This window comes from Chiloscyllium punctatum, chromosome 7, assembly GCF_047496795.1.
Source record: "Chiloscyllium punctatum isolate Juve2018m chromosome 7, sChiPun1.3, whole genome shotgun sequence".
In the NCBI taxonomy this organism is placed as follows: domain Eukaryota; kingdom Metazoa; phylum Chordata; class Chondrichthyes; order Orectolobiformes; family Hemiscylliidae; genus Chiloscyllium; species Chiloscyllium punctatum.
In genome coordinates this window covers 110,002,382-110,028,460 of record NC_092745.1, presented here as the reverse complement: position 1 = coordinate 110,028,460, position 26,079 = coordinate 110,002,382, and the positions used below count along the sequence as shown (strand labels likewise).

The following is a 26,079-nucleotide window of genomic DNA, read 5'->3' as shown; positions in this document are numbered from 1 at the left end:
CCAGCATCTGCAGTCCTTGTTTTTATGTTGAGAAACATATCAGCCATGATTGAATGGCGGAGTAGACTTAATGGGCTGAAGTTTCACCTGCACATCCACCAATATCATTTATTGTATCCGTTGCTCCCGATGTGGTCTCCTCTACATTGGGGAGACTGGGCGCTTCCTAGCAGAGCGCTTTAGGGAACATCTCCGAGACACCCGCACCAATCAACCAAACCGCCCCGTGGCCCAACATTTCAACTCCCCCTCCCACTCTGCCGAGGACATGGAGGTCCTGGGCCTCCTTCACCGCCGCTCCCTCACCACCCGACGCCTGGAGGAAGAACGCCTCATCTTCCGCCTCGGAACACTTCAACCCCAGGGCATCAATGTGGACTTCAACAGCTTCCTCATTTCCCCTTCCCCCACCTCATCCTAGTTTCAAACTTGCAGCTCAGTTACTGTCTCCTTGACTTGTCCGACCTGCCTATCTTCTTTTCCACCTATTCACTCCACCCTCTCCTCCTTGACCTATCACCTTCATCTCCTCCCCCACTCACCCATTGTACTCTATGCTACTCTCTCCCCACCCCCACCCTCCTCTAGCTTATCTCTCCATGCTTCAGGCTCACTGCCTTTATTCCTGATGAAGGGCTTTTGCCCGAAACGTTGATTTCGCTGCTCGTTGGATGCTGCCTGAACTGCTGTGCTCTTCCAGCACCACTAATCCAGTATTTAATGGGCTGAATGCCTAATTCTGCTCCTATATCTTATCTCTAGATTAGAGTTGTGCAGGAAAAGCTCAGCAGGTCAGGCAGAATTCCAGATGAAGGGCTTTTGTCCGAAACGTCGATTTTCCTGCTCCTCGGTTGCTGCCTGACCTGCTGTGCTTTTCCAGCACCACTCTAACCTAGACTCTGATCTCCAATATCTGCAGTCCTCACTTTCTCCTATATCTTATGGTGTTATGGACCTATTGACTCATTGTCTCTAAATGACAACCAGTACTGGATGAATAGCAATTCCTTCCAACTAAATATCGGAGAATCTGAAGTCATTGTCCTCTTAGGCATTGACATTATATCTCTCCCTGGCAACAACATGATCCTTCTATGATATTTTAATGCACTTTTTTTATGGTTGCCTATGAAATTTTTTTTTAAAGGATAAAATGACATTTTTGACAAGGTTGAAAGAGCAATGTGGGCTAGAAATGCATTTGGCAATAATAATGGAAAAATACTTAATACTTGCAATATAACATGAGCCATTTTACATTAAATGCAGTAGTCTTTGCACTGCTGTTATCGTCAGCAACAAAGCGTGTTCAAAGATTTCAAAATAGAAAATATATGAAATACTAACATATTTAAAAGACAAGCCGTTCAGAATGGTCTGTCATTACAATGGTTTTATTTTAATTTTGACTCAATTTTCTTCTCTTTTGTAATACCTAGAAATGCTGTAAAAAGTTAAAATAAAGTTTATTTAAAATAGTTTAAGTAGCACATTGTTAATTCAAATAATCTCTGCACTGTTATGAGATAAATTCAAATGGGCATCTGAGCTGACTTTGTCTTTTTACTGGAAGAAAATAATTGCAACCACATTCTCTATGTAACTGGTTCACAATACAGAAAAATGCAGGCAGCACTTAGTGTTATTTAAAAAAACATAATGGCTTTGAAATTATACAGTGAGATATGAGCATTTGAATGCTTAATGATTTTATCTGAAACATATGTTGCTTAATACCTTTTTCTCAAGGGTGGATGAAATAACTCCACAGTGGCTGATATCCTATCCCCAAGTCACTCTTTAATTTCACGTACATTGAACGTGACACTGGTTCGGCTTTCTCAGAGCCAGCTCTCAGAGTGAACAGAACCTCTGGCTCTCCTGTCTATATCTGTCAGACAGGGCTTCCTGACTGGACCAAGGAATTTATATTCCATGAGGTCCACTTGGCTGACCTCATTACAATCACAAATTTCAGGCAAATGGCTTCATATAATTTTACACTGATTTACTCCACAGTCTGACTGTGGTAGTTAATACTTGTTCTATTACGTAATGATTGTGAACTGCAGAGAATAATGTTTGGCAAGCTGCAATCAATAGATTTGACCATCCAAAGTATCCAATGCGACAGTAATGTATTCAAAGGAGAATAGCTTTCATTGTGCAATTGGTCTAATTCCAATCTATGAGAGTGCCTTCGACTTATTTATAAACTGTATCTTGTGTTATCAGCTGGTAGCAGCAGCCATTGCCGTCATTGAGATTACCACCTGCTAACGCTGTTCAGTGAGAAATAGTATAAACTATTTCCTCAGTGTAATGCCTCTTCAGCCAATTTCTCTTCCTATTTCAGTTCACATATAAAATGGAAGCAAGTGTATGCAACCTGTTAATTGTAAAGTTCAACAAATTTCAATTTAATTGTGAAAGAGTTCTCTGTTGTAGTCTGAACGCTATCCAAAAGTTACAGTCTGTTCCTGGTAGCAAGCTGCGATAGCAAGGCAGAAGCCTGTTCAAACTGTAGCCATTTTCAGGAGAGTCAATGCTTTCATGACCACGTCAGAAACCAAAGCAACATTTCATATTATTTACCAGTTTTAGTTAATTCAGGCAATACGATTGAACAAAGGCATGTTCGATGATTTTGTCATTTTTCATGATATAATATTCTATATCATTATTTTGTAAAAATTGTTTCTTTTGCTTATTTTAAAGGGTGTCTTTAATACAACTAGAAAAAGGAAACAATAATTAAAGGACAACAATTTCTGTATTTTTAAATTAGAAAGTATTAATCTTGTTAAATGTCATGCTTTTTCAGATAGAACTTTAAATGTTACTCTTACCAAGAAACCTAACTGTTCTGCGCACGAGTGGATTGATGTAGCAACAATCTCCAGTTACTATGGTCTTCTCACGATTTCCAAACTCCTTAGTAACTGATTGAAGGAAAAATACAGCCACTTCTCCCACGATTATCTTGTAAACAATAAAGAGATTATTGCATTTTAGAATTGGCATGATGAACCCAGAAATTCTCACATACAGACCACTGCCACTAATTATAGAGTTATTTGGTTAGCATCAAACAAAACTTCTTCAGATTCACTGGGATATTTTGTTAAAGCTATGGCATTCATTGCCGATCAGGCCCAATGATAAAGCAATGCATTGAGCAATCTTTGATTTTGCGTAATTCAGTTGAATACAGTTATGATTGTGTTATATATATTGCATATATTAAGTACATATGTATATTTATTTATGTGTCTATATATAATATATAATATATATACACATACACACTTAATATATGCAATATTTATACAATCATACATATATATATATATATAAACAGCTGTAATAGTGTAGCATTTATTGACCAGCAAAGATTTTTTCATAGATTTTCTGTTAATCTAACGATACAAAATAATTTGAGATTTGGAAACCTTACTTCAGGAGTCTATTGTTCATAATCTCCATCTCCTACACTGCTATCTGCTAGTTGAAACGTGACAAAGAAACTACACGGAAAACAAAAAATCATCACAGCTCCTCAGGCAGCATCCATGGAGGGAAAGCAAACTAATGTTTTGAGTCGAGATGACTCTTTATCAGAGCTGATGAAAGCTATACAATTGTCTGAATAATGCTGGCATCTCTTGGTCCTATTTTAAAAATTTGAACTAGCATTAACAAATGTTCTAAAAAAAGCAACAAAATGTTCAAACAATATTCAAACAATATTCATAGCTATGATATCTCGAACTGACCACTTGCAGTTAGGTAAAAACAATGACTGCAGATACTGGAAACCAGAGTCTAGATTAGAGTGGTGCTGGAGTGTTAGACTGAAGGTCTAAACGTCCCTGGTTCAATTCGGGTTTCGGCAGACACAGCGTCGCTTGCGAGTTCTGTCCTTTGTTTAACAGAAACCACTTGCTTTTGCCAGGCAGCAAAAGTGCAAATATGACTTTCAGTGAGAGAGGCTGAGACATTTAAAGTTTTTCTCCAAGTGTATTTGCTGCCCAATGTTAAGCCCAGTCAATTTTGTAAATCAACAAGCTACTTCTGCGTACAGTATAATGGTTCAAAACAACATAGAAGTTAAGGTTTGCCTCTGAGGGCTGCCAACTTTCTGGGAGTTTCCTAGGATCACCAGTAGATCTGCCTGGTACTGCTGCCAGCGATGTACAAGAAACGTTCATGAGACTAGTACAGTTGAGAACAAAAGCGAGTCAAACAGTCAGGGCAGGCAGGGACAAGGTAGGATTAATCAATCAAACTGCATTTATTTCAATGCAAGGGACTTAACAGGGAAGGCAGATGACCTCAGGGCATGGTTAGGAACATGGAACTGGGATATCATAGCAATTACAGAAACATGGCTCAGGGATGGGCAGGACTGGCAGCTTAATGTTCCAGGATACAAATGCGACAGGAAGGAGAGAAAGGGAGGCAAGAGAGGAGAGGGAGTGGTGCTTTTGATAAGGGATAGCATTACAGCTGTCTGAGGGAGGATATTCCTGGAAATACATCCAGGGAGGTTATTTGGGTGGAACTGAGAAATAAGAAAGGGATAACCACCTTATTGGGACTATATTATAGACCCAATAATAGTCAGAGGGAAATTGAAAATCAAACTTGTAAGGAGATCTCAGCTATCTGTAAGAATAATAGGGTAGTTATGGTAGGGGATTTTAACTTTCCAAACATCGACTGGGTCTACCATAGTGTTAAGGGTTTTGATGGAGAGGAATTTGTTAGGTGTGTACAAGAAAATTTTCTAATTCACTATTTGGATGTATCTACTGGAGAAGGTGCAAAAATTGACCTACTCTTGGAAAATAAATTCTGGATTAGTGGTGCTGGAAGAGCACAGCAGTTCAGGCAGCATCCAAATAGCTTCGAAATCGACGCTTTGGGCAAAAGCCCTTCATCAGGATTCCTGATTCCTGATGAAGGGCTTTTGCCCGAAACGTCGATTTCGAAGCTACTTGGATGCTGCCTGAACTGCTGTGCTCTTCCAGCACCACTAATTCAGAATCTGGTTTCCAGCATCTGCAGTCATTGTTTTTACCCTCTTGGAAAATAAGGCAGGGCAAGTGACTGAGGTGTCAGTGGGGGAGCACTTTGGGGCCAGCGACCATAATTCTATTAGATTTAAAATAGTGATGGAAAAGGATAGACCAGATCTAAAAGTTGAAGTTCTAAATTGGAGCAAGGCTAATTTTGATGATATTAGGCAAGAACTTTCAAAAGCTGACTGGGGGCAGATGTTCGCAGGTAAAGGGACGGCTGGAAAATGGGAAGCCTTCAGGAATGAGATTACAAGAATCCAGAGAAAATATATTCCTGTTAGGGTGAAATGAAAGGCTGGTAGGTATAGGGAATGCTGGATGACTAAAGAAATTGAGAGTTTGGTTAAGAAAAAGAAGGAAGCATATGTAAGGTATAGACAGGATAGATCGAGTGAATCCTGAGAAGAGGATAAAGGCAGTAGGAGTATACTTAAGAGGGAAATCAAGAGAGCAAAAAGAGGGCATGAAATAGCTTTGACAAATAGAGTTAAGGAGAATCCAAAGGGTTTTTACAAATACATTTAGGAGAAAAGGATAACTAGGGAGAGAATAGGGCCCGGTGACCTTTGTGTGGAGCCGCAAAAAATGGGAGAGATACTAAACCAGAATTTTGCATCAGTATTTACTGGAAAAGGATATGGAAGATATAGAAAGTAGCGAAAGAGATGGTGATACCTTTCAAATGGTCCATATTACAGAGGAGGAAGTCCTGGATGTCTTGAAATGCATAAAGGTGGATAAATCCCCAAGACCTGATCAGGTGTACCCTAGAACTTTGTGGAAAGTTAGAGAAGTGATTGCTGGGCTTCTTGCTCAGATATTTGTATCATCGATAGTCACAGGTGAGGTGTCAGAAGACTGGAGGTTAGCTAACGTGGTGCCACCTTTTAAGAAGGGTGGTAAGGACAAGCCAGGGAACTATAGACCAGTGAGCCTGACGTCAGTGGTGGGCAAGTTGTTGGAGGGAATCCTGAGGGACAGGATATATGTGTATTTGGAAAGGCAAGGACTAAATAGGGATAGGGTTTATATTAGAGTGGTGCTGGAAAAGCACAGCAGGTCAGGCAGCATCCAAGGAGCAGGAAAATCCCGATGCTTCGGCCTAAAGCCCTTCATCAGGAATGGAGGCAGGGAGCCTTCAGGGTGGAGTGATAAGTGGGTGCGGGGGGGAGGGGGGGGGGAAGGGGGGAGGCTGGGGAGAAGGTTCATTAGGGATAGTCAGCATGGTTTTGTGCGTGGGAAATCATGTCTCTCAAACTTGATTGAGTTTTTTGAAGAAGTAACAAAGAGAACTGCTGAGGGCACTTCAGCAAGGCATTGAACTTCAGTAAGGCATTGAACAAGGTTCCCCATGGGAGACTGGTTAGCAAGGTTAGATCTCACGGAATAATGGGACAACTAATCATTTGGATACAGAACTGGCTCAAAGGTGGTAGTGGAGGGTTGTTTTTCAGATTGGAGGCCTGTGACCAGTGGAGTGCCACAAGGATCGGTGCTGGGTCCTCTACTTTTTATCATTTACATAAATGATTTGGATGCGAGCATAAGAGGTACAGTTAGTAAGTTTTCAGATAACACCAAAATTGGAGGTGTAGTGGACAGCGAAGACGGTTACCTCAGATTACAACAGAATCTGGACAAGATGGGCCAATGGGCCGAGAAGTGGCAGATGGAGTTTAATTCAGATAAATGTGAGGTGCTGCATTTTAGGAAAGCAAATCTTAGCAGGACTTATACACTTAATGGTAAGGTCCTAGGGAGTGTTGCTGAACAAAGAGACCTTGGAGTGCAGGTTCATAGCTCCTTGAAAGTGGAGTTGCAAGTAGATAGGATAAGTGAAGAAGGCATTTGATATGTTTTCCTTTATTGGTCAGAGTATTGAGTACAGGAGTTGGGAGTTCATGTTGCGGCTGTACAGGACATTGGTTAGGTCACTGTTGGAATATTGTGTGCAATTCTGGTCTCCTTCCTATCGAAAAGATGTTGTGAAACTTGAAAGGGTTCAGAAAAGATTGACAAGGATGTTGCCAGGGTTGGAGGATTTGAGCTATAGGGAGAGGCTGAACAGACTGGGGCTGTTTTCCCTGGAGTGTCGGAGGCTGAGGGGTGACCTTATAGACATTTACAAAATTATGAGAGGCCTGGATAGGATAAATAGACAAAGTCTTTTTCCTGGGGTCAGGGAGTCCAGAACTAGAGGGCATAGATTTAAGATGAGAGGGGAAAGATATAAAAGAGACCTAAGGGGCAACCTTTTCACGCAGAGGGTGGTAATGAGCTGCCAGAGGATGTGGTGGAGGCTGGTACAATTACAACATTTAAGAGACATTTGGATGGGTATATGAATAGGAAGGGTTTGGAGGGATATGGGCCGGCTGCTGGCAGGTGGGGCAAGATTGGGTTGGGATATCTAGTTGGCATGGACGGTTTGGACCGAAGGGTCTGTTTCCATGCTGTACATCTCTATGACTCTGTGACTCTATCAGTATCACTCTGGCTCTCTTTATTAATAGCTCATGAGCCGCTATTTCCCCTAGCCTAATGCAATGTTTTGAACTCTCCTCTCTTCCATCAGTACTATGTCTTTTTTTACACTGTTTCAGTAGGTGGAATTTTCTGCATGCATGTGAAGCCAAGACAAGGGTGGGGTGAGGGACAACTTAATTGGGCAACAGGCAAAAACTCAGTTTTCCAATAGTGGATTAAAAGTTTGCTAAACAAACCCTTTCAGGATGCAGAAGGAGGCCATATAGCTCAACATGTCTGCACGAGTTATTTGAGAATTTCAACTTAGTGTCAATCTCTTGCTTTTTACCCTTAACCCTGCACATTGTTTTTACTTAATTAATCATCCTATCTCCTCTTAAATGCCTCAACTGAACCTGCAGCCATCACACATTCAGGCCATGCATTCCAGACTCTAATTACTGGCTGTTGGACAAAAGTCCTTACCTTGCTTTTGCTTCTTTTGCAAAACATTAGTTCTCAATCCATTTTCAAGTGAGAATAGTTTCTCCCAATCCACTTCCTACAGGTGTAACCCTTTCAAAATGTCTATCAAATCTCCTTTTTTTTTGCCTGCTCCTCTCCAAGAAGAAACATCTGTAAGACTAGATGGGTAAGCTTTCCTGACCTTCATGTTTCAGAGCCTATTTTGTACTCATTTAGCATTTCATAAATTTTTATCAACACTCCAGCCTGCTGCAATTACATTCACAGCCTGTTCACAAACTCAATTGCATTGATGAAGCGTGTACTTGACAGGATAGATTTCCTCCTCCAAGCTCCAGTGAGTACAACCTTCTTCAGTTACTTAGTTCTTTTGTGACCAGATGTTACGTTACGCAAACACTTGCAGTGTCAGGCATGAGGCCTCTCCACATTGATCAGGTCATAAGCTATCACAGCCATACGGAGTCTGGGCTGGTGTTGTTAAGCATTTACCAAATTAGGACTTGAAGCCTGACCTGGCTAACAAGTCTGTCTAAACAGGGTTGACTGATACCAGAAACCCTGATTGGGGCAGGCAAGCAGAGCTGAACTCAAAAAGAGCAGCTCAACTCAAAAATGTCCCTTCTGATGCATGTGGTTTCTTGCTTTCAGTTTAATTTTTGTTTCTCTGTCACCACACCAAGATTTGACGCATGGAGTAAAAAGAACAGCTAATTGACACACACAATCTAATACTGAACAATTGAACACTATACTACAAATGTTACAAATAAGTACAGAAAGTAAACCAGAAGGAAAAACTATTTAAACTAGCAAATGCGACATTTAATTGTTTTGAATACTTCAAAGTGGAACTCTTGCATATCCTGTACATTTAATAATATATATCACTAGATTTTACCCCTCTGAGAATTAAGCAGGCTAATCAAATGCAGGACATCATACCTGCAGGAATAGAATATAAGGAAGAGTGATATTCTCAATGAATTTGTAATCCAAAGGCCCAAGCTAAAGCTCCAGGGACATGCAGTTCACAATCGCAGCAATTCAGGAAGTGAAATTTGAATCAATGAAAAAATCCGAAATTGACAACTTACCCAAAGGTGACCAGTGTCAATTATCATGAAAATCCACCTGGTTCTCTAATGCCATTAGGGAAGGAATTCTATTGTCCTTACCAGGTTTGGACTACATGAGGAACACAGCTATGTAGGTGATTGCCATCTGCACTCTGAAAATGTCCTAGCCAGCTAATCAGTTCACATCCCAACTAGGGATGGGCAATACGTGATGCCAGTGATGGTGCTTGCTTCCCATAAATGAATCGTGTTAGCTACACAACATCCATGTTAGACTGCAAAGGGAGATCTTTTAACAGTTCTGAGCACCTCATCTCAGAAAATATCTATTAGCCTCAGAGTGAGTGCAGTGTGGTTTTACTAGGTTGGCACCTGTGCTCTAAAGATGATGATATGAGAAGAGATTAAACAAATAAGGGTTGCAATCTTTGGAATTTTAAAGAAATGGAATGATTTGACCAATCACTTTCAAGATATTAAGAGAAAGAGATAGAGTGGATAGAGTGAAACCATTTCTTTTAGTTGGAGAGATTAGGTGTAAGGAGCACAGTCGAAAAACTACAGCCAGATTTATTAGGGATAAATTAGGAGACAATTTTCATGAGAAGGTTGAGGGTAGTTTGAGGTTCTTTCTGTAAATAGCAATTGATGCTACATCAATTGTTAACTTCAAAACTAAGATAAGTTCTTTTTTAGCCAAGTATATTTAGGGAAATGGGACAAAGGTTGGTATCTGGAGTGAGATCCTAGACCACCCCTGATCTCATGGAATGGAACAATAGGTTTATGGAGTGAGATGGCCTACTCCTGTTGCTGGAGGTATGATTTTTCAGACTTAAGTTTGCCGGTAAGCATGTTAGGAGCTGACTACTCCCACCGCCAAGAAATCTCTCTACGTCACTCACCAGTCAGATTGAGTGGTGAGCTACTTAGCCAATTGTAGGCTTTGACCGTGGTATACTAGTTGGACAAACAGTGGCTGGCAGCTTCTGAGCCCTAAAGTCCACTGGTCGAGGTCTAACTTGAGATTCAATGGAAACAAGGAGGTTCTTTTCCTTGGGTTCACTCGGAGATCACAACAAATAGAGTTCCCTCTCTTCCAATCCCAACCCATTTTGGAAGCCAACCATTATATTTGAGGCCTTTATACAGTGATTAATTTACCAGGTTAATGCCTTAGCTGCCACAATGGACAATCTCAGCAACCATTTCATTGGTGGAGTGGTGAGTGTCTCTTCAAGTCCAACCCATCTGAATATTTCTCTTTCTCGACAACTGTCATACCATCCCCAGGGAGGTGGAAATTGCACACTATGTTCCTATGTTTAAAGCTGGACGTGCTTGTAGTAGAATTTTATACCATTACCAATTGTGAACAGATGGCCTATTGTAGCCTTCACTCTACTATTATCATCAAGCCAGGGGACTGAACCTGATTCAATGAAAAATGTAAAAGAGTACAATGAGAGCATTATCAAGCTATCAAGAATGAATTGTCAACCAGATAAACATTCCCATCTTAATAATAATGGAGCCCAGTGTGTGAGCGCAAAAGACAAGGTGAAGTGTTTGCTACCATCTGCAAACAGCATTACTGAGGCAATAATCTCTCTCATTTTCCTCCTGACATCCTCACTATAACAGAAAACTATCATCCACCTATTCAATTTCATCCATAATTCAACTTCATCCACACATGATATCAAGAAATGGCTGAGCGTACTGGATACAGCAATGTCTTTGGACAGTAACAATGTCCTTTCTGTATTAACATAGTACATAAAACATAGAACAAAGAATATAGAACAGTACAGCACGTTACAGGCCCTTTGGCCATTAGTGTTGTGCCGGCCTTTTATCCTACTCTAAGATCAGACTAACCTACATACCCTTCATTATGGTATCTTCCATGTACTTATCCAAGAGTTGCTTAAATGTCCTTACTGTATCTAAATCTCCTACCACTGCTGGCAGTGCATTCCATGTACCCACCACTCTCTGTGTAAAGAACCTAGCTCTGACATTTCCCCTAAACCTTCCTCTAATTACCTTAAAATTATGCCCTTTCATGATAGACATTTCCACCATGGGAAAAAGTCTCTGGCTATCCACTCTATCTATTCCTCTCAACATCTTGTACACCTCTACCAAGTGGCCTCTCATCCTTCTTTGTTCCAATTATAAAAGCCCTAACTCCCTCAACCTTTATTCATAAGACATGCCCTCCAGTCCAGGCAGCATCCTGATAAATCTCCTCTGCATCCTCTCTAAAGCTTCCACATCTTTCCTCTCATGAAGCAACCAGAAGTGAACACAATTTTCCAAGTCTCGTCTAACCAACGCTCTATACAGCTGCAGCATAATCTCGTGGCTCTTAAACTCAATCCCTCTGCTAATGAAAGCCAACACACCATATGCCTTCTTAACAACCCTATCAACATAGGTGGCAACTTTGAGGGATTTATGGACATGAACCCCAATATCCTTCTGTTCCTCCACACTGCTAAGAATCCTGCCTTTAACCCTGTATTCTGCATTCAAATTCAACCTTCCAAAGTAAATCACTTCACACTTTTCCAGGTTGAACTCCATCTGCCACTAATCAGCCCAGTTCCGCATCTTCTCAATGTCCTGTTGCAACCTACAGCAGCTCTCCATACTACCCACGACTCCACCAACCTTTGTGTCATTGGCAAACTTACTAACCCACACTTCCATTTCCTCATTCAAGTCATTTATAAAAATCGGAAAGAGCAAAGGTCCCAGAACCGATCCCTGCAGAACACAACTGGTCACCAACTCCAGACTGAATACTTTCCATCTACCACACCTTTTGTCTTCTATGGGCCAGCCAACTCTGTTTGGTTGTCCTAGGATGGATGTGTTGTTCCAGTTGATGTGGTGTCTTTTCTCATCTGCATGTAAAGATACTAGTGAGAGTAGGTCCTTTTGCGGCTAGTTGATGTTCATGTATCCTGGTGGCTAGTTTTCTGCCTGTTTGTCCAATGTAGTGTTTGCTACAGTTCTTGCAAGGTATTTTGTAAATGACATTAGTTTTGCTTGTTGTCTGGGTCGGGTCTTTCAAGTTCATTTGCTGCTGTTTTAGTGTGTTGGTAGGTTTGTGGGTTACCATGATGCCAAGAGTAGTCTGGCCATCCTCAAATAAGTGTAGCATGCCTTAAGGTTTTCCTTAATCCTACCCACTAAAGCTTTTTCAGGTCCTGTTCCAGCTTTCCTAAGTCCATTCTTCAGCATTGCTAAAGATTTATGCTTCGGAACTAGCTGCACCTCTATCCAAACTGTTCCAGAATAACACTGCATTTGTCTAACAAAGTGAAAAATGCCCCGGTACATGCAAATCCAATCTAACCAATTGCCTATCCATAAGTCTACTGTGAATCATCAGCAATAACTGGTGATACCATCTGCACTATTCACAAGTAATCTGCTCACTGATACTCTATTTTGTTTCTGCCAGGATCACTTAACGTCTGACTTCACTACAACCTTGGACCAAACACAGATAAAACAATTGAATTCCAGGGGTGAGGTAAGAGTGATTGCATTTGGCATCAAACGACTATTTAACTGGGTGTAGCATCAAGGAACCTTAGCAAAATTGAAGTCATCGAGAATGTTGAGGCAGCTCTATATTGATTGGTGTCATACCACAAGGGAAGATGATGCCCTCGTGTTATTATGTCTCCACTATTAATCCAGACTCCAAGGTAATATTCTGGGGACCTGGGTTCGAATCCCACATGGCAGACAGTGGAATCTGAATTCAATAAATAATCTGGAATTAAAAGTCTAATGATGACCACAAGAATTTGTTGATTGTTAGGAAATGTCCATTTGGTCTGATAATGTCCTGTAAGGAAGGAAACTGCTCTGCTCTGACCAATATGTGACTCCAGAATGTGACAATACTATAGCATTCAGAGGTGTATTTTGTCATTTTTTTTATGAAGAGAGATTGAGATAGGGGTTGAAAACAGTCTGTTTTAAGCAATAAAGTAAACAGCTTGTGAGGCCTTGAGTTTTTTTCAAAGTTGTAACAATAGAAGCCAAATGAACGGGTGGGGTCAAGCTCCCACTGAACCAGAATTTTGGTTTAACTTTCAGTAGTTTTTGGAGTTAGGCAGCTGCTATACATCTCTCCCAGCTACAGCAAAATGCATGATCACACACACACACAGATTCACACACACACACACACACACACACACAGTTTTCTCTTGATGTTCTCCCTCCTGGGCTGGATAACTGAATGTGAGACAATCTATTTTTATTGAATTTTCCTTTGCCAAGAATGTGTTTATGATATGTTATATCTTGAAACAGATAATCAGTAGTAGTTAACATTTGTATTATCTTGTTAAATATTTCACATTTTCCTTGTGTCTGTGTCTGGTTTCCTCTGGGTGCAGGTTAGGTGGATTGGTCATACTAAATTGTTCATAGGCAGACAGATGTGGGAAAATAGGATAAGCCAGCGAGTTTTGATGAAGTGGTAAAGGAAAGCACAGTGGAAGCTAAAAAGCTGCAAGAGAATGTACAACCTGATCAGAATTTGGTTGAGAAGATGGTGCCAGATTTCTTTAAAGAATTACTTGCGCAGATAAAATTTGATCATATATACAGATTAGGTGAATTGGTCATGGAAAATGCAAGGTTGCAGGGATAAGGCAAGGGTGTGAGTCTGAGGAGATGCTCTTCGGAGGGTCAGAGATTCTATTCTTATAGACTTACAGTTAAGCTAATTCCTTTTTTTAATTCATACTTTGTCTGTATTTTAACTGTAGTATAAGAATTAAGTGTGTTTTGCTTCAAGCCTGGTGATGTGACCTATTGAGTTGGATCCAAAATGACTTACTCCTACCTGTAAAATATAAGAAAAAGTTAGGGTCTAGATTATCTCCATAATATATTTTGAAGGGATTTGGTCTGATCCATTACAAACTGGGGGCTCTTATCGGGATAAAAAGCTTTAATTACTGGTTGGGTTTTGGATTGTTGAACTCAAAGACAGTGAATGGTTCTCTTTTCAGATATTATGTTCAGTTGGTAAATAGTCTGTGCCTTCTGTAGCAATGGCTCTTTCAATCATTAAGAGTTTCCTTGGGGGTGGAAGAAGTCACTTCAGGCGTTTTTCAGGGAGTGAGTAAGACAAGCTGGAGTAGCAGTTGTCTTTGTGCAAAACGGGGAAGTAATTTCAGCAATAGCTCAACATTTATGATTGCCAGGAATGCCATCAGAATCTATGGAAATAGCTAAAATTCAATTGCAAATGAAACAGCTTGAAATAGATGCAAAAAAAAAAGAAAGAGAAAAAGAAATGAAACAGTTTGAATTACAATTGAAAGCAGAGGGAAAAGAAAAGGAAAGGAAGCCACTAGCAGAAGAAAGGGATGAAAGACAGAGTTTCTGAACTTCAGAGATTAGATCAAATTCCCTACAGTATGGAAACAAGCCCTTCGGCTCAACAAATCCACACCGACCCTTCGAAGAGTAATCCACCCAGACCCATTCCCCTACCCTATATTTACCCCTGGTTAATGCATCTAACACTATGGGCAATTTACCATGGTCAATCACTGGACCTACACATCTTTGGATTGTGGGAGGAAACCAGAGCACCCAGAGGAAACCCACGCCGACACGGGGAGAATGTGCAAACTCCACATAGACAGTCGCCCAAGGCTAGAATCAAACCCGGACGCCTTAGTGCTGTGAGGCAGCAGTGGTAGCCACTGAGCCACCGTACCACCCTACTGGAGATTGGAAATGAAAACTCAAAGTTGAATTAAAATGGCACAGGTAGAGATGAAAGGTAGAAGTAGTGCTGAGACCAGTGAAAGACAGCAATCCCACCATAGCCAAAGTCCTGGTGGGGATCTATTTAAGTATGTCCAGGCGTGACTTAAGTTCAACAAGAAGGATGTAGAAGCCACTTTCATTTCATTTGCGGAACTGATTAAAGAAATAAAATGGCTGCAGACTATGTCGGCACTGTGGATCCAAACAAAGTTGGTAGGTAGAGAGTGAGAGATTTGCATCACTATCAAAGAAGGTATATGGGGGTATGATGAGGTGAAAAAAGCCATCTTGAGTGCAAATGAACTAGTGCCAGAATCCTACAGATAATGTTTCAGGAATCTAAGGAGGGAACTTGGTCAAACTTACAAAGGATCAAACCAAGTAATTTTGATAGTTGAAAAAGGGCATTGAAAACAAACCAGACATATGACACTCTTTGAGAGATGATTATTTTGTAGGAGTTCAAAAATTCACTACCTGAAGTAATGAGAACTCGTGGAAAAACAGAGTCAAAACTGCAATGTTAGCAGCAGAATTAGCGGATGACTATGAGTTGGTTCATAAATCAAAGTCTGGCTTTCAAAATCAATTAGGGATAGAAATTGGGGAAAGGGGAAATCATCAGGAAACAAGGGAAAAGGATATCTCATTGAAGATAGTAAAGGTAGGTTACCACAGTTTAAAAAGGGAACCCATAAGGGGGAAAGAGAGGTAAAAAAGCGCAGGTGTTTTCACTGGAATAAAGTAGGCCACATGAAGTCATAGTGTTGGTTGTTTAGAAAAAGCACTGAAAAACAGGATAAGCCAAGTAGTAAAGGAAAGCACAGTGGAAAATAGAAAGCTGTGAAAGAATGTACAACCTGATCAGAGGCTGGTTGAGAAGAAAGTGCCAGATTTATATAAAGAATTTACTTGCGTGGGTGAGGTTTGCTCATACATGCCAGGAGGAGCAGGTAAAGAAATTAAAGGGAGTAAGTCAATCTTTGATAATGAGAGATGGGGAGATATGTAATTCAGAAGGAGTATTGCCAGAAAAGATGATAAGCCTACTTAAGAGTGAATTCACAAAAGCCCAAGTCACGATCCTGGGCCATGTGGGGCGGCACGGTGGCTCAGTGGTTAGCACTGCTGCCTCTGGGGCCCAGGTTCGATTCCAGTCTTGGGCGAATGTCTGTGTGGAGTTTGCACATTCTCCCTGTGTCTGTATGGGTTTCCTCCGGATGCTCTGGTTTCCTCCCACAGTCCAAAGATGTGCAGGTCAGGTGAATTGAGCATTCTAAATTGCCATTAGTGTTAGGTCAGAGGGAAATGGGTCTGGGTGAGTTACTCTACGGAGGGTCGGTGTGGACTTGTTGGGCCGAAGGGCCTGTTTCCACACAGTAGGGAATTTAATCTAATGTCATTTGACATGGACAGAGGACACAATGGGATATGAAAACAACGGTTATTGGGCAGTTTCCCATGACATCGATGAAGAGAGAAATACTACAATTCCTGAGACTAAGTGCTGAATTTTAGCAGATTTATTGAAGAAGTGCAGAAAATTCCAGTGGGTGGATGTCAGACAGCATTTGACAGCCTGAAAGCTTTGTTAATCACTGCCCCAGTGTTCGTTACACCTAATTACACAAGCTATGAAGCTGGGTGGCAGGGTGAAATGTGAGGAGGATGTTATGACAATACCGCATGACTTGGACAGGCTAGGTAAGTGGACGGATGCATGGCAGATGCAGTTTGATGTAGATAATTGTGTGGTTATCCACTTTGGTGGCAAAAACAGGAAGGCAGAAGACTGTCTAAATGGAGTCAAGTTAGGTAAAGGGAAAGTACAACGAGATCTAGGTGTTCTTGTACATCAGTCAATGAAAACAAGCATACAGATGCAGCAGGTAGTGAACAAAGCTAATGGCATACTGGCCTTCATAACAGGAGGAATTGAGTACAGGAGCAAAGAGGTCCTTCTGCAGCTGTACAGGGCCCTGGTGAGACCGCACCTGAAGTATTGTGTGAAGTTTTGGTCTCCACATTTGAGGAAGGACATTCTGGCTATTGAGAGAGTGCAGTGTAGGTTCACAAGGTCAATCCCCAGAATGGCGGGACTATCATATGTTGAAAGATTGGAGCGACTGGGCTTGTATACACTTGAGTTTAGAAGGATGAGAGGGGATCTGATTGAGATGTATAGGGTTATTAAAGGATTGGACACTCTCGAGGCAGGAAGCATGTTTCGGCTGAGTCCAGAACCAGAGGACACAGTTTAAAAATATGGGGTAGGCCATTGAGAACAGAGTTGAGGAGAAACTTCTTCATCCAGAGAGTGGTGGATGTATGGAATTCTCTACCCCAGAAGGCAGTGGAGGCCAAGTCTTTGGATACTTTCAAGAAAGGGATGGATAGAGCTCTTAAAAGTAGTGGAATCAAAGGTTGTGGGGAGAAGGCAGGAACAGGATACTGATTGTGGATGATCAGCCATGATCATAATGAATAGTGGCGCTGGCTCAAAGGACCGAATGGCCTACTCCTGCACCTATCGTCTATTGTCTATTGTCTAATTACACAAAGCCATTGATGCGAGTAATGTAGGTGTCAGTACTGTACTCTGGCAGGAAGACAACTAGAAAATAGAAAGACTCATTGGGTGTTTTCCCAGAAAATTGAGTAATCATCAACAGAAATATTATATAATTAGGAAGTGTTTAGAGGGATACAGGCCAAGTGCTGGCTTTGGGATGGCACGGTAGCTCAATGGTTAATGCTGCTGCCTCACAGCACCAGTGTCCCAGGTTCGATTCCAGCCTCGGGCAACTGTCTGTATGGAGTTTGCACATTCTCCCTGTGTCTGTGTGGGTTTTCTTCCACAGTCCAAAGATGTGCAGGTTAGGTGAATTGGCCATGCTAAATTGCCCATAGTGTTAGGTGCATTAGTCAGAGGGAAATGGGTATGGGTGGGTTACTCTTCAGAGGGTTGGTGTGGCTTTATTGGGCTGAAGGGCCTGTTTCAATGCTGTAGGGAATCTAATGTATTCCTTTTTTTAAATTAGACTAGATTCATTTAGGACAGAGGTGGGAAACCTTTTCATGTTGGAAGGCTGCATTTTGTTAGCTGTAATCTAATAAGGCCACATCCAAGAAACTTCAATTATGTATTCTTCAAAATTCCCATTATTTTGTAAAAATCTAACTAGAGTCGCATTATAACTAAATCATGAGCATAGCAGGTGTCGAAATAGCCCTTATGACTTACCACCTTTTCAATAATGGCAGTCAGTCTGTGAGGATTATTTTGTTGAATTTTCTTTTACTCTCTGGTATTTTTAATACATTCATTTTAAGGTTAAAATAAAAATAATAAAGGATGAAAAAAAGCATATTAATAAAAAATAAAAGATTGGTTCTGCAAAATTTGGATTCATTCAAAAGGCCACTCATAATGGCCTAGAAGGCTGCATGCAGCCTGAAGGCCACAGGTTCCCCACCCTGGTTTAGGACATCTGATCGGCATGGACAAATTGGACTGGAGGATCTATTTCTGCGCTGTACATCTCTATGGCTCTATGACTCTAATTGAGAAGGAGAGTTTGGTGTTGGCATTCCAGCATTTCAACAGTTACGTTGCCAGTAATGTGCCTGAGACAATTGTGTATACTGATCATAACTCCTGAAGTTTTTGGAAAGATCTAAGGATATAAATTCCAGGTTCTTTAGATGGAGATTATTTTTGCAGCCATTCAATTTCAAAATGATACATGTGGCAGGAAGAGAGAACGTAATTCATGGTGTCAAGATGGTGATGAAGGAAGATGGAGATTTTTGGTGGTGGAAGAAATGGATTGAAATGGACTATTGTATTGAATGTTGGCATGCTTAAAGTTAATGTTATGTATACGTATTGTAGCATATTAATAGCATAAGCCTAAAGGTGATTAAAAATGAAACCATCTTTGTATATTGATGGTTCATTTTTTTTAAGGGGGAGGTTTGACAATACTATGGCTTTCAGAGGTGTATATTGTCCTGGTTTTTTATGGAGAGAGGTTGAGATAGAGGTGACGAATGGTCTGCTTCAAACCAATAAAGTAAATAACTTGTGATTCATTTGGTTTTTAAAAAAAATTTGGAATAATAGAAGCAGAATGAATGAGTGGAATCAAGCTCCCACAGAACCAGGATTTGAATTCAACTTTCAGTCTCTGTTGGGATTTGGAAGCTGCTGTACATCTCTCCCTGTTTTACCTTGATGTTCTGTCCTCCAGAACTAGAGAATTACATGTAAAATAATCTATTTTAATGAACTTGCCTCTGCCAAGAGTGTGTTTATGAAACGTTACTATCTTGGGACAGCTAATCAGTCATAGTTGACAGATACATTACCTTGCTAAATATTTCGATAGAATTATGGTTAAGCTAATGTTGTTTTTTCAAATTCTTATGTTGTCTGCATTTTTATTATAGTATCAGATTAAAGTGTATTTTGCTTCAGGCCTGGTAGTTTGACCAATCGAATTGCATCCAGAACTCCTTATACTTGCCTATAAAACTAAGAAAAGGTTAGGGGTCTATGCTATCTTCTTCATATATTTTGAGGGGTTTTGTCTTGTCCATTACAAGACCCACAGCAATGTGGTTGACTCTTAGCTGCCCTCTGGGCAATTAGGGATATGCAATAAATGCTCACCCAGTAATTCATGCCCATATTTTCTGAATAAATTAAAAATAGTCAAAAGTGAAGATGTTTGTAGCTATTGAACATTAATCATTTCAGCTTCAGGACATCTCTGCAAGAGTTCCTCAGAGTTGATATTTTTGGATCAACCTGTTCATACATGTTAATACACACCTTTGAATCTGGTGAGGCTGGAACATATGCTAATTGATTCAGAGGTAGGGATACTACTACCATGCCACAAGTTCCTCAGGGTAGTGTCCTATGTCCAAACATCATTAGCTGCTTCATCAGTGACAACCCCCCAACACAAGATTGAGGAGTTTGTTGATTGTACACGGTTTAGTTTCATTGCCAGTTCTGCAGTTAATGAAGAGCTCAGTGCTTGCATACAACAGTTGAACAATATTCTGGCTTTTGGCTGGCTTGTGGTGAGTAACAGTCATGTTATACAAATGCCAGGCAATAATGGCCTCCAATATGAGTGTCCCTAACCACTTCCTTTTGATATTCAACAGTATTATCATCACTGAAATCTCCAACATCTACATCTGGTGGAGTGACAGGGACACACACTGACCAGAAATCTAAGAGGCCCAGGCAGGTAAATACATATATATGGCAAACATTGGGTTTTCAGGAATGTGTGACTCACTTCCTGACTCCTAGAGCCTTTCTCTATCTACAAGGTACAAATCAGGATTGTGATGTGACCATAAGATTGAAGAGCAGAATTATACCATTCAGCATATTGTTTGGATCATGAAGCATGGCTGAACACCATTCTCTTGTCTGCTCCCAACAATGTTTTCACTTTGTCAGTCAAATGCCAGTGTGGTTGATGTGCTGGACCAGCTTGGCTAGAGGTGCAGCTAGTTCTGATGCATAAATCCTTAGTAGTACAGAAAGAATATTGTCAAGGCTCACAGGCATTGCTGTATTCACTGCTCTCAGCCATTTCTTAATTTCATGAAGATGAAATTGAATTGGTAGATGATTGAGTCCTATTATATTGAGGAGAATGAGAGGGATCATTGGGTCAGTAATTCTGTTCGCAGATAGTCATAAACAAATCTTGTCTTTTGCTCTCACAAATGCTGTCACATACTGTGCTCCATCATTATTAAGATGGGGATGTTTACCTGGTTGACATTTCATTCTTGATATGCTTGGTATGCTCTTGCCACAATCTTTTACATTTCTCATTGAATTGGATTTGATAACTTGACTAATCTATCTATCTCTGCACTTGCCTGGATGAGTGCAACCCAAGAACATTCAGGAGGCTTGGCACTCTCAAGACAAAGCAGCCCACCTGATTGATACCAAAACCATTTTGTATTAAAGATTCACTCCTCCCATCAGTGCACTGTGGCTGCAATTTCATTGCAGGAACTTTGAGATGCGTTTTTGACTGTGACACTTAAACTGCAACTTATACTGCATTGAAGTACAAGAGTAACAGAAGCAAGGAACTATTACTATTTCCAAATTTGCTTCCAAGTCAGAATAAGTTGGATGTTTTTTGCTGTTTATTACTTGGTCAAGCTCTGGAACACACTCCTTAGAAGTTCCTTTAGTTACTGTATTCAAGAAAGAAGCTCATTGCTTAAAGGCAATTAAGAATACCATCTTGTCAACCTTCCTATACATGAATGAATTTTAAAATATCTTAAAAATAAATATTTGCATTTATATTGCAATATACTACACCATTAAAATTCAGCAAATCACTTCTTAGTATTACTTTGTACAGAGAATGTGGAAATTGTTTCTAATTATGCAGGTACAATAGCTTCAAACAAGCAGGGAGATTAATATTCATTTTCTATAATACATTGTGATACTGCTTCAAAGAAAAATATTAGTTAAGTAGTACCATAGAATTAGGGGAATACCGTTCAATGATTTGAGTCATCCCAGCACAAAAGAAGATGGTTATGGTTGTTGAAAATCAATCATTACATTCTAGGATATCTCTGCTGGAGTTCCTCAGAGTAGTGTCCTTAGCCCAACCATTTTCAGTTGCTTCAATGATTTTTGCTCCACCACAAGGTCTGATGTTCGGTTGTTTGGCAGACTCTATCAACTTGTCAATGGCCTTTTGAAATTCTACGCAGTCCTCCCCACAGTTTACAATTCTCCCAAACTTTGCATCATTGGTAAATTGTGAAATTGACCCTGCAAACCAAGATATAGATTGTTTCTACATGTATATCAGGAAAAGTAAGGTTCTCAAGATTAACCCCTTGGAAACTCCACTACAAACCTTCCTGCAACCTGAAAAAGAAGAATAATCATAATTCTCCACTTCCTATCACTCAGCTAATTTTTCATCCACTTTGCAACTGTCCCTTTCATTCCATAACATACTACTTTCCTCACAAGTCTGTTACCTTGTGCTATTTTGAATACTTTTTGGAAGTCCATGCAAACTCTGCATCAAATCCTTTCCATCAACAACCCTCATTAGAAAATTCCAGTATGTTAGTTTGACATGTTTTCTCTTAAGAAATCCATGCTGACTTCTGCATCGATCCAATTTTACCATGCGACTCTATCATGGGTAATTGTTTCTCGAAGCTTCCCCCCACCACTTCAATCAAACTGATTGGTATGTAATTGTTGAGCTGATCTTTACATGCTTTTTTTGAATAATGGCATAATTTTTGTAATTCTCCAATTTTCCAGCAACACTGCTGAATCTGGATAACATTGAAAGATAATTTCCAGTTTTTCAGTGCTTCAAAGTTAAGTATTGACAGCGTGCCCTAACTTTGAATTGTATCATCATCCCTTCACTGTGTCTACATTAGAAATCCTAGAACTTCTTGTCCAAATGTCACTGTGGGTGTACTGACCCAACCTACCTTCTGACTTTCCTATGGAGTGCAGTGTTATAGGAAGGCAATACACCATCAGCTTTTCAAGGGCAATTAGGCACAAGCAGTAAGTAATGGCCTAGTGATCATCCCCACACCGTGAACAAATGAAAAACGCAATTGTCAACATCCAGGTTATAGAAGGAAGGCAGTTTACTTTGTCACAATATGGCATATTTGCCTTTCCGGGATAACCTGAGTACTACAGGCAAGTGTCAGTCTAGATTATCTGTTAAAATGCCCATGTAAGGATTGAACATGCAACGTTCTCATCTCCTGAGAGGGCAAGAGCACCAAACTAGCAGACTAAGCAAATCTTGGACAGATTTCTCACTCAAGGAATTAAGTGTATTTTTTCACTTGAACTATCATCAAATGCATCAAAAAAGCAATTGGATAAAGTAATGTCATATTGTTGGATTGATTGGTTGACATGGAATGTAAACTGCAGTGGTTGAATGAATATTTGTATATGAAAAGAAGTGAATATCTTCAGTGCATTACATATCTTCATCCACATGGCAAACCAGCTTCTAGGCTTCATGCATCAGCCAAGGATTTAATATGCTATAGTACGTTACCATTCCCTCAGGGTATATACATCTTAATGGATCAAGTGACAGAAAACACTCTCTCTTGGCAATGCATTAATGCTGTTTAGTTTCTGAAGGTGGACTGCATGCATTACAGATAAATTCCTACTCCTCCTGTTCTTTAGATTTAAATCCTGCCCTGTGGTTACTGAGACTGAGAATGTCTCTTAAATATGAACTGTGAGTTTGAGCTGATGGTTAAGAATCTGGATTATAGAATAAACGTATTCCTTGGCCTTGTTAGCTACTGAAGCATTGCATTGATCTTAAGATCACATTTTTGTTCAGTCACTCAAGATGCAATCCGTTCAACAGCTGCCAGATCCATCATTTCCTAAATAGCAAACACATGCAATACTGAATGCCTTATTAAATACTACTCAGTTCTTGTAGCTTTCTCACAGGGAAGGTCTTAAAATAAACTTCAGGAAACCAGGGCGTTTAAGCAGTCTGGATAGAGCTGAGGAATAATAAAATCAAGAGGTCACCTGTGAGATTTTGTACCAGCCCCTTAATAGTAAACACTTATCAGGGCAGGGTATCCAGGAAGAAATAATGGGAGATGATCGAAAGCATACAGAAATTATTACAAAGGATTTTAACCAACATATCGAGTGGCAAATTCACATGGGAAAAAGTAATCTAAATGGGGAAATTCAACATTTAGCGGCAATTTCTTAGACCAGCATGTTAATGCAACCAACCAGAGAGCAGGCTATATTGAACCTGGTTTTGAACAATCAAGTAGGATTAATTATTGACCTCAAAGTAAAAGTGTCTTTGGTAGCAGTGACCATACTTTTATCACAACCCTTCATGATTTTGTGAACACCTCTATCAAATCTCCTCTATTCAAAGGAGAGAACCTCCAGCTTCTTCAGTCCTTCATCCCTGAATCATTACAGCAAATCACTTCTGTGCTGTTTTAATATCTTTCCAAAGGTGTAAAACTAAAGACTGTACGTCAATGTTTTGTAAAGTTTAGCTTTATTTACTTTGGTATTCAATTCTTCAATTTAAAAAAATCCCTTTTTAATGACTTCTCAATTTGTGATGATATCTTCAAAGAATTGTCCTGGGTGTTGTCAAAGTTCTTGAGCGTTGCAGGAGCTGCTTTGATCTAGACAAGTGGGGGGGTTATTCCATTACACTCCTGACTTGTGCTTTGTAGATGGTGGACAGGTTTCGGTGAGTCAGGGGTTGAGTTACAGACTTCAGTATCGCTAGCTTCTGACCTGCTCTTATAGCCACAGCATTTGTATGACTAGTCCAGTTCAGTTTTTGGTCAATGGTAATGAGTGAAGTACTCAGGTATTACCTTAGGGATGTCATTTGCATTAACAAACAGATCCACATTTTGGTATTTAATCAGCTCTGTCCTTTCTTTAAATATCCTAATTATATGTTTAGAACAGAGTTAGATTCCCTTTAATGATTGCCACTGATGTAGTCTATTCTTTCATCTCTCTTTCTTAAGCTTTTTCTCTGCTTGTGGACCTTTGGAATTATTGACCCAATAAGAAATCATTGCAATCATTGAGCATATTCAAGACAGAAGTCGATGGATTTTTAGGTAACTACAAAACTAAAGGGACATGGAGATACTGCACAAAGGTGGAGTTGATGCAGAAAATCTGCCATGATTTTGTTGAATAGCAAAGCAGACTCAAAGGGCCAAACTGCTTATTACACCTCCTACTCTGTCTAACAGATTATCAGTTCACAAAGTGGCAATTTTACGTCTGATCAAAGCTAATCAGGCTATTCATCCTCAGGACCTGTCCTCTGCAGGGAAAAAGGAATATGTCCAGGCATTGTACCTGTTTTGAATTAGACAAAGGCATAGGTGAACAATCGTTTCCTGCTATCTCCATGCCAACACCTCCACCAGTCAGAATCCACTAACTAAACAATCAGAATCTTTATCTCAAGTTGTATAAATTATTGCTCTCTTTGTAAACTTGGAATTCTTCCATCTGTGCAGATTACATTAAGGTGAAAGGCTTCAATAGCAAGTCTCTCTTTTTTTCCTGCAATACCCCATATCTAAAATCCTTACATTTCAATGTTCAACTTGGCTCTCTATTGTATAATAGACCATTTCATTGTCATGAGTCTCTGTGTCCATTTTAACTTTCATATCTTTAGTCGTGTAGGATGCTCCAGCTTTTGATATCCTTCCTTCCCCCCATTGGATATGTGTACTCAGTATCTGAATTATTTCACATTTGAAGTCTTCTCATTGATTAGTTATTGTTTTGCTTTCCAATGTTCTCTTCCAATGCACCCAGGGCACAAATTTTTAATTCATTGACCTTAATCTTTTTGAAACTTAAAAAAAAACTTTGTTGTATCAATTGTTCTTTTCCTTAAGTATTCTAAACTTGATGTAATGATCATCAGTGTCTTACAAATAGTCTCCCTTTGTAATGTACTTCACTTGTCCCACTTCATATCCCAGAATTTGACTCAGCAATGCTGGCTTTAATGAAGCACTGAAAGGAAAGCTCTTTCATAGAGTCATAGAGGTCGTAGAGATGTACAGCATGGAAACAGACCCTGTGGTCCAACCTGTCCATGCTGACCAGTTATCTCAACCCAATCTTGTATGTACTTTAAGAGTCCCTCTGTCCTTTACCCTCAGCCACCTGTTACAATGATTTGGTATGAGAGCCAATTTTTCAATTACCTACTTCTCGTGGAGTCTTGTGGGTTACTGCACATATCGGGAAATCAAAGCAGAACTAAAATTAAACTAAATTCGCTCCAGTGTGAAAACAGACCCTTTGGCCCAACAATTCCACACTGACCCTCCAAAGAGTAACCCACGCAAACCCATTTCCCTCTGACCAATGCACCTAACGCTATGGGCAATCTAGCATGGCCAATTCTCCTGACCTGCACATCTTTGGACTGTGGAATGAAACCAGTGGAAACCCATGCAGACATGGGGAGAATATGCAAACATCACATAGACAGTCACCCGAGGCTGAAATCAAACCCTGG

General features: G+C 40.2%; 1 protein-coding gene across 3 annotated transcripts in view; it reads right to left on the bottom strand.

Moving 5' to 3' along the window:
• The window catches only part of LOC140480041 (phospholipid phosphatase-related protein type 5-like), a 134,889-nt gene that overhangs the window by 68,671 nt on the left and 40,139 nt on the right, over positions 1-26,079 (bottom strand). For all 3 annotated transcript variants that reach the window (XM_072574594.1, XM_072574596.1, XM_072574593.1), the window contains exon 2: positions 2,850-2,982. In XM_072574594.1, the coding sequence (XP_072430695.1) occupies positions 2,850-2,982 (133 nt within the window). The remainder of the gene's footprint in view (positions 1-2,849; positions 2,983-26,079) is intronic.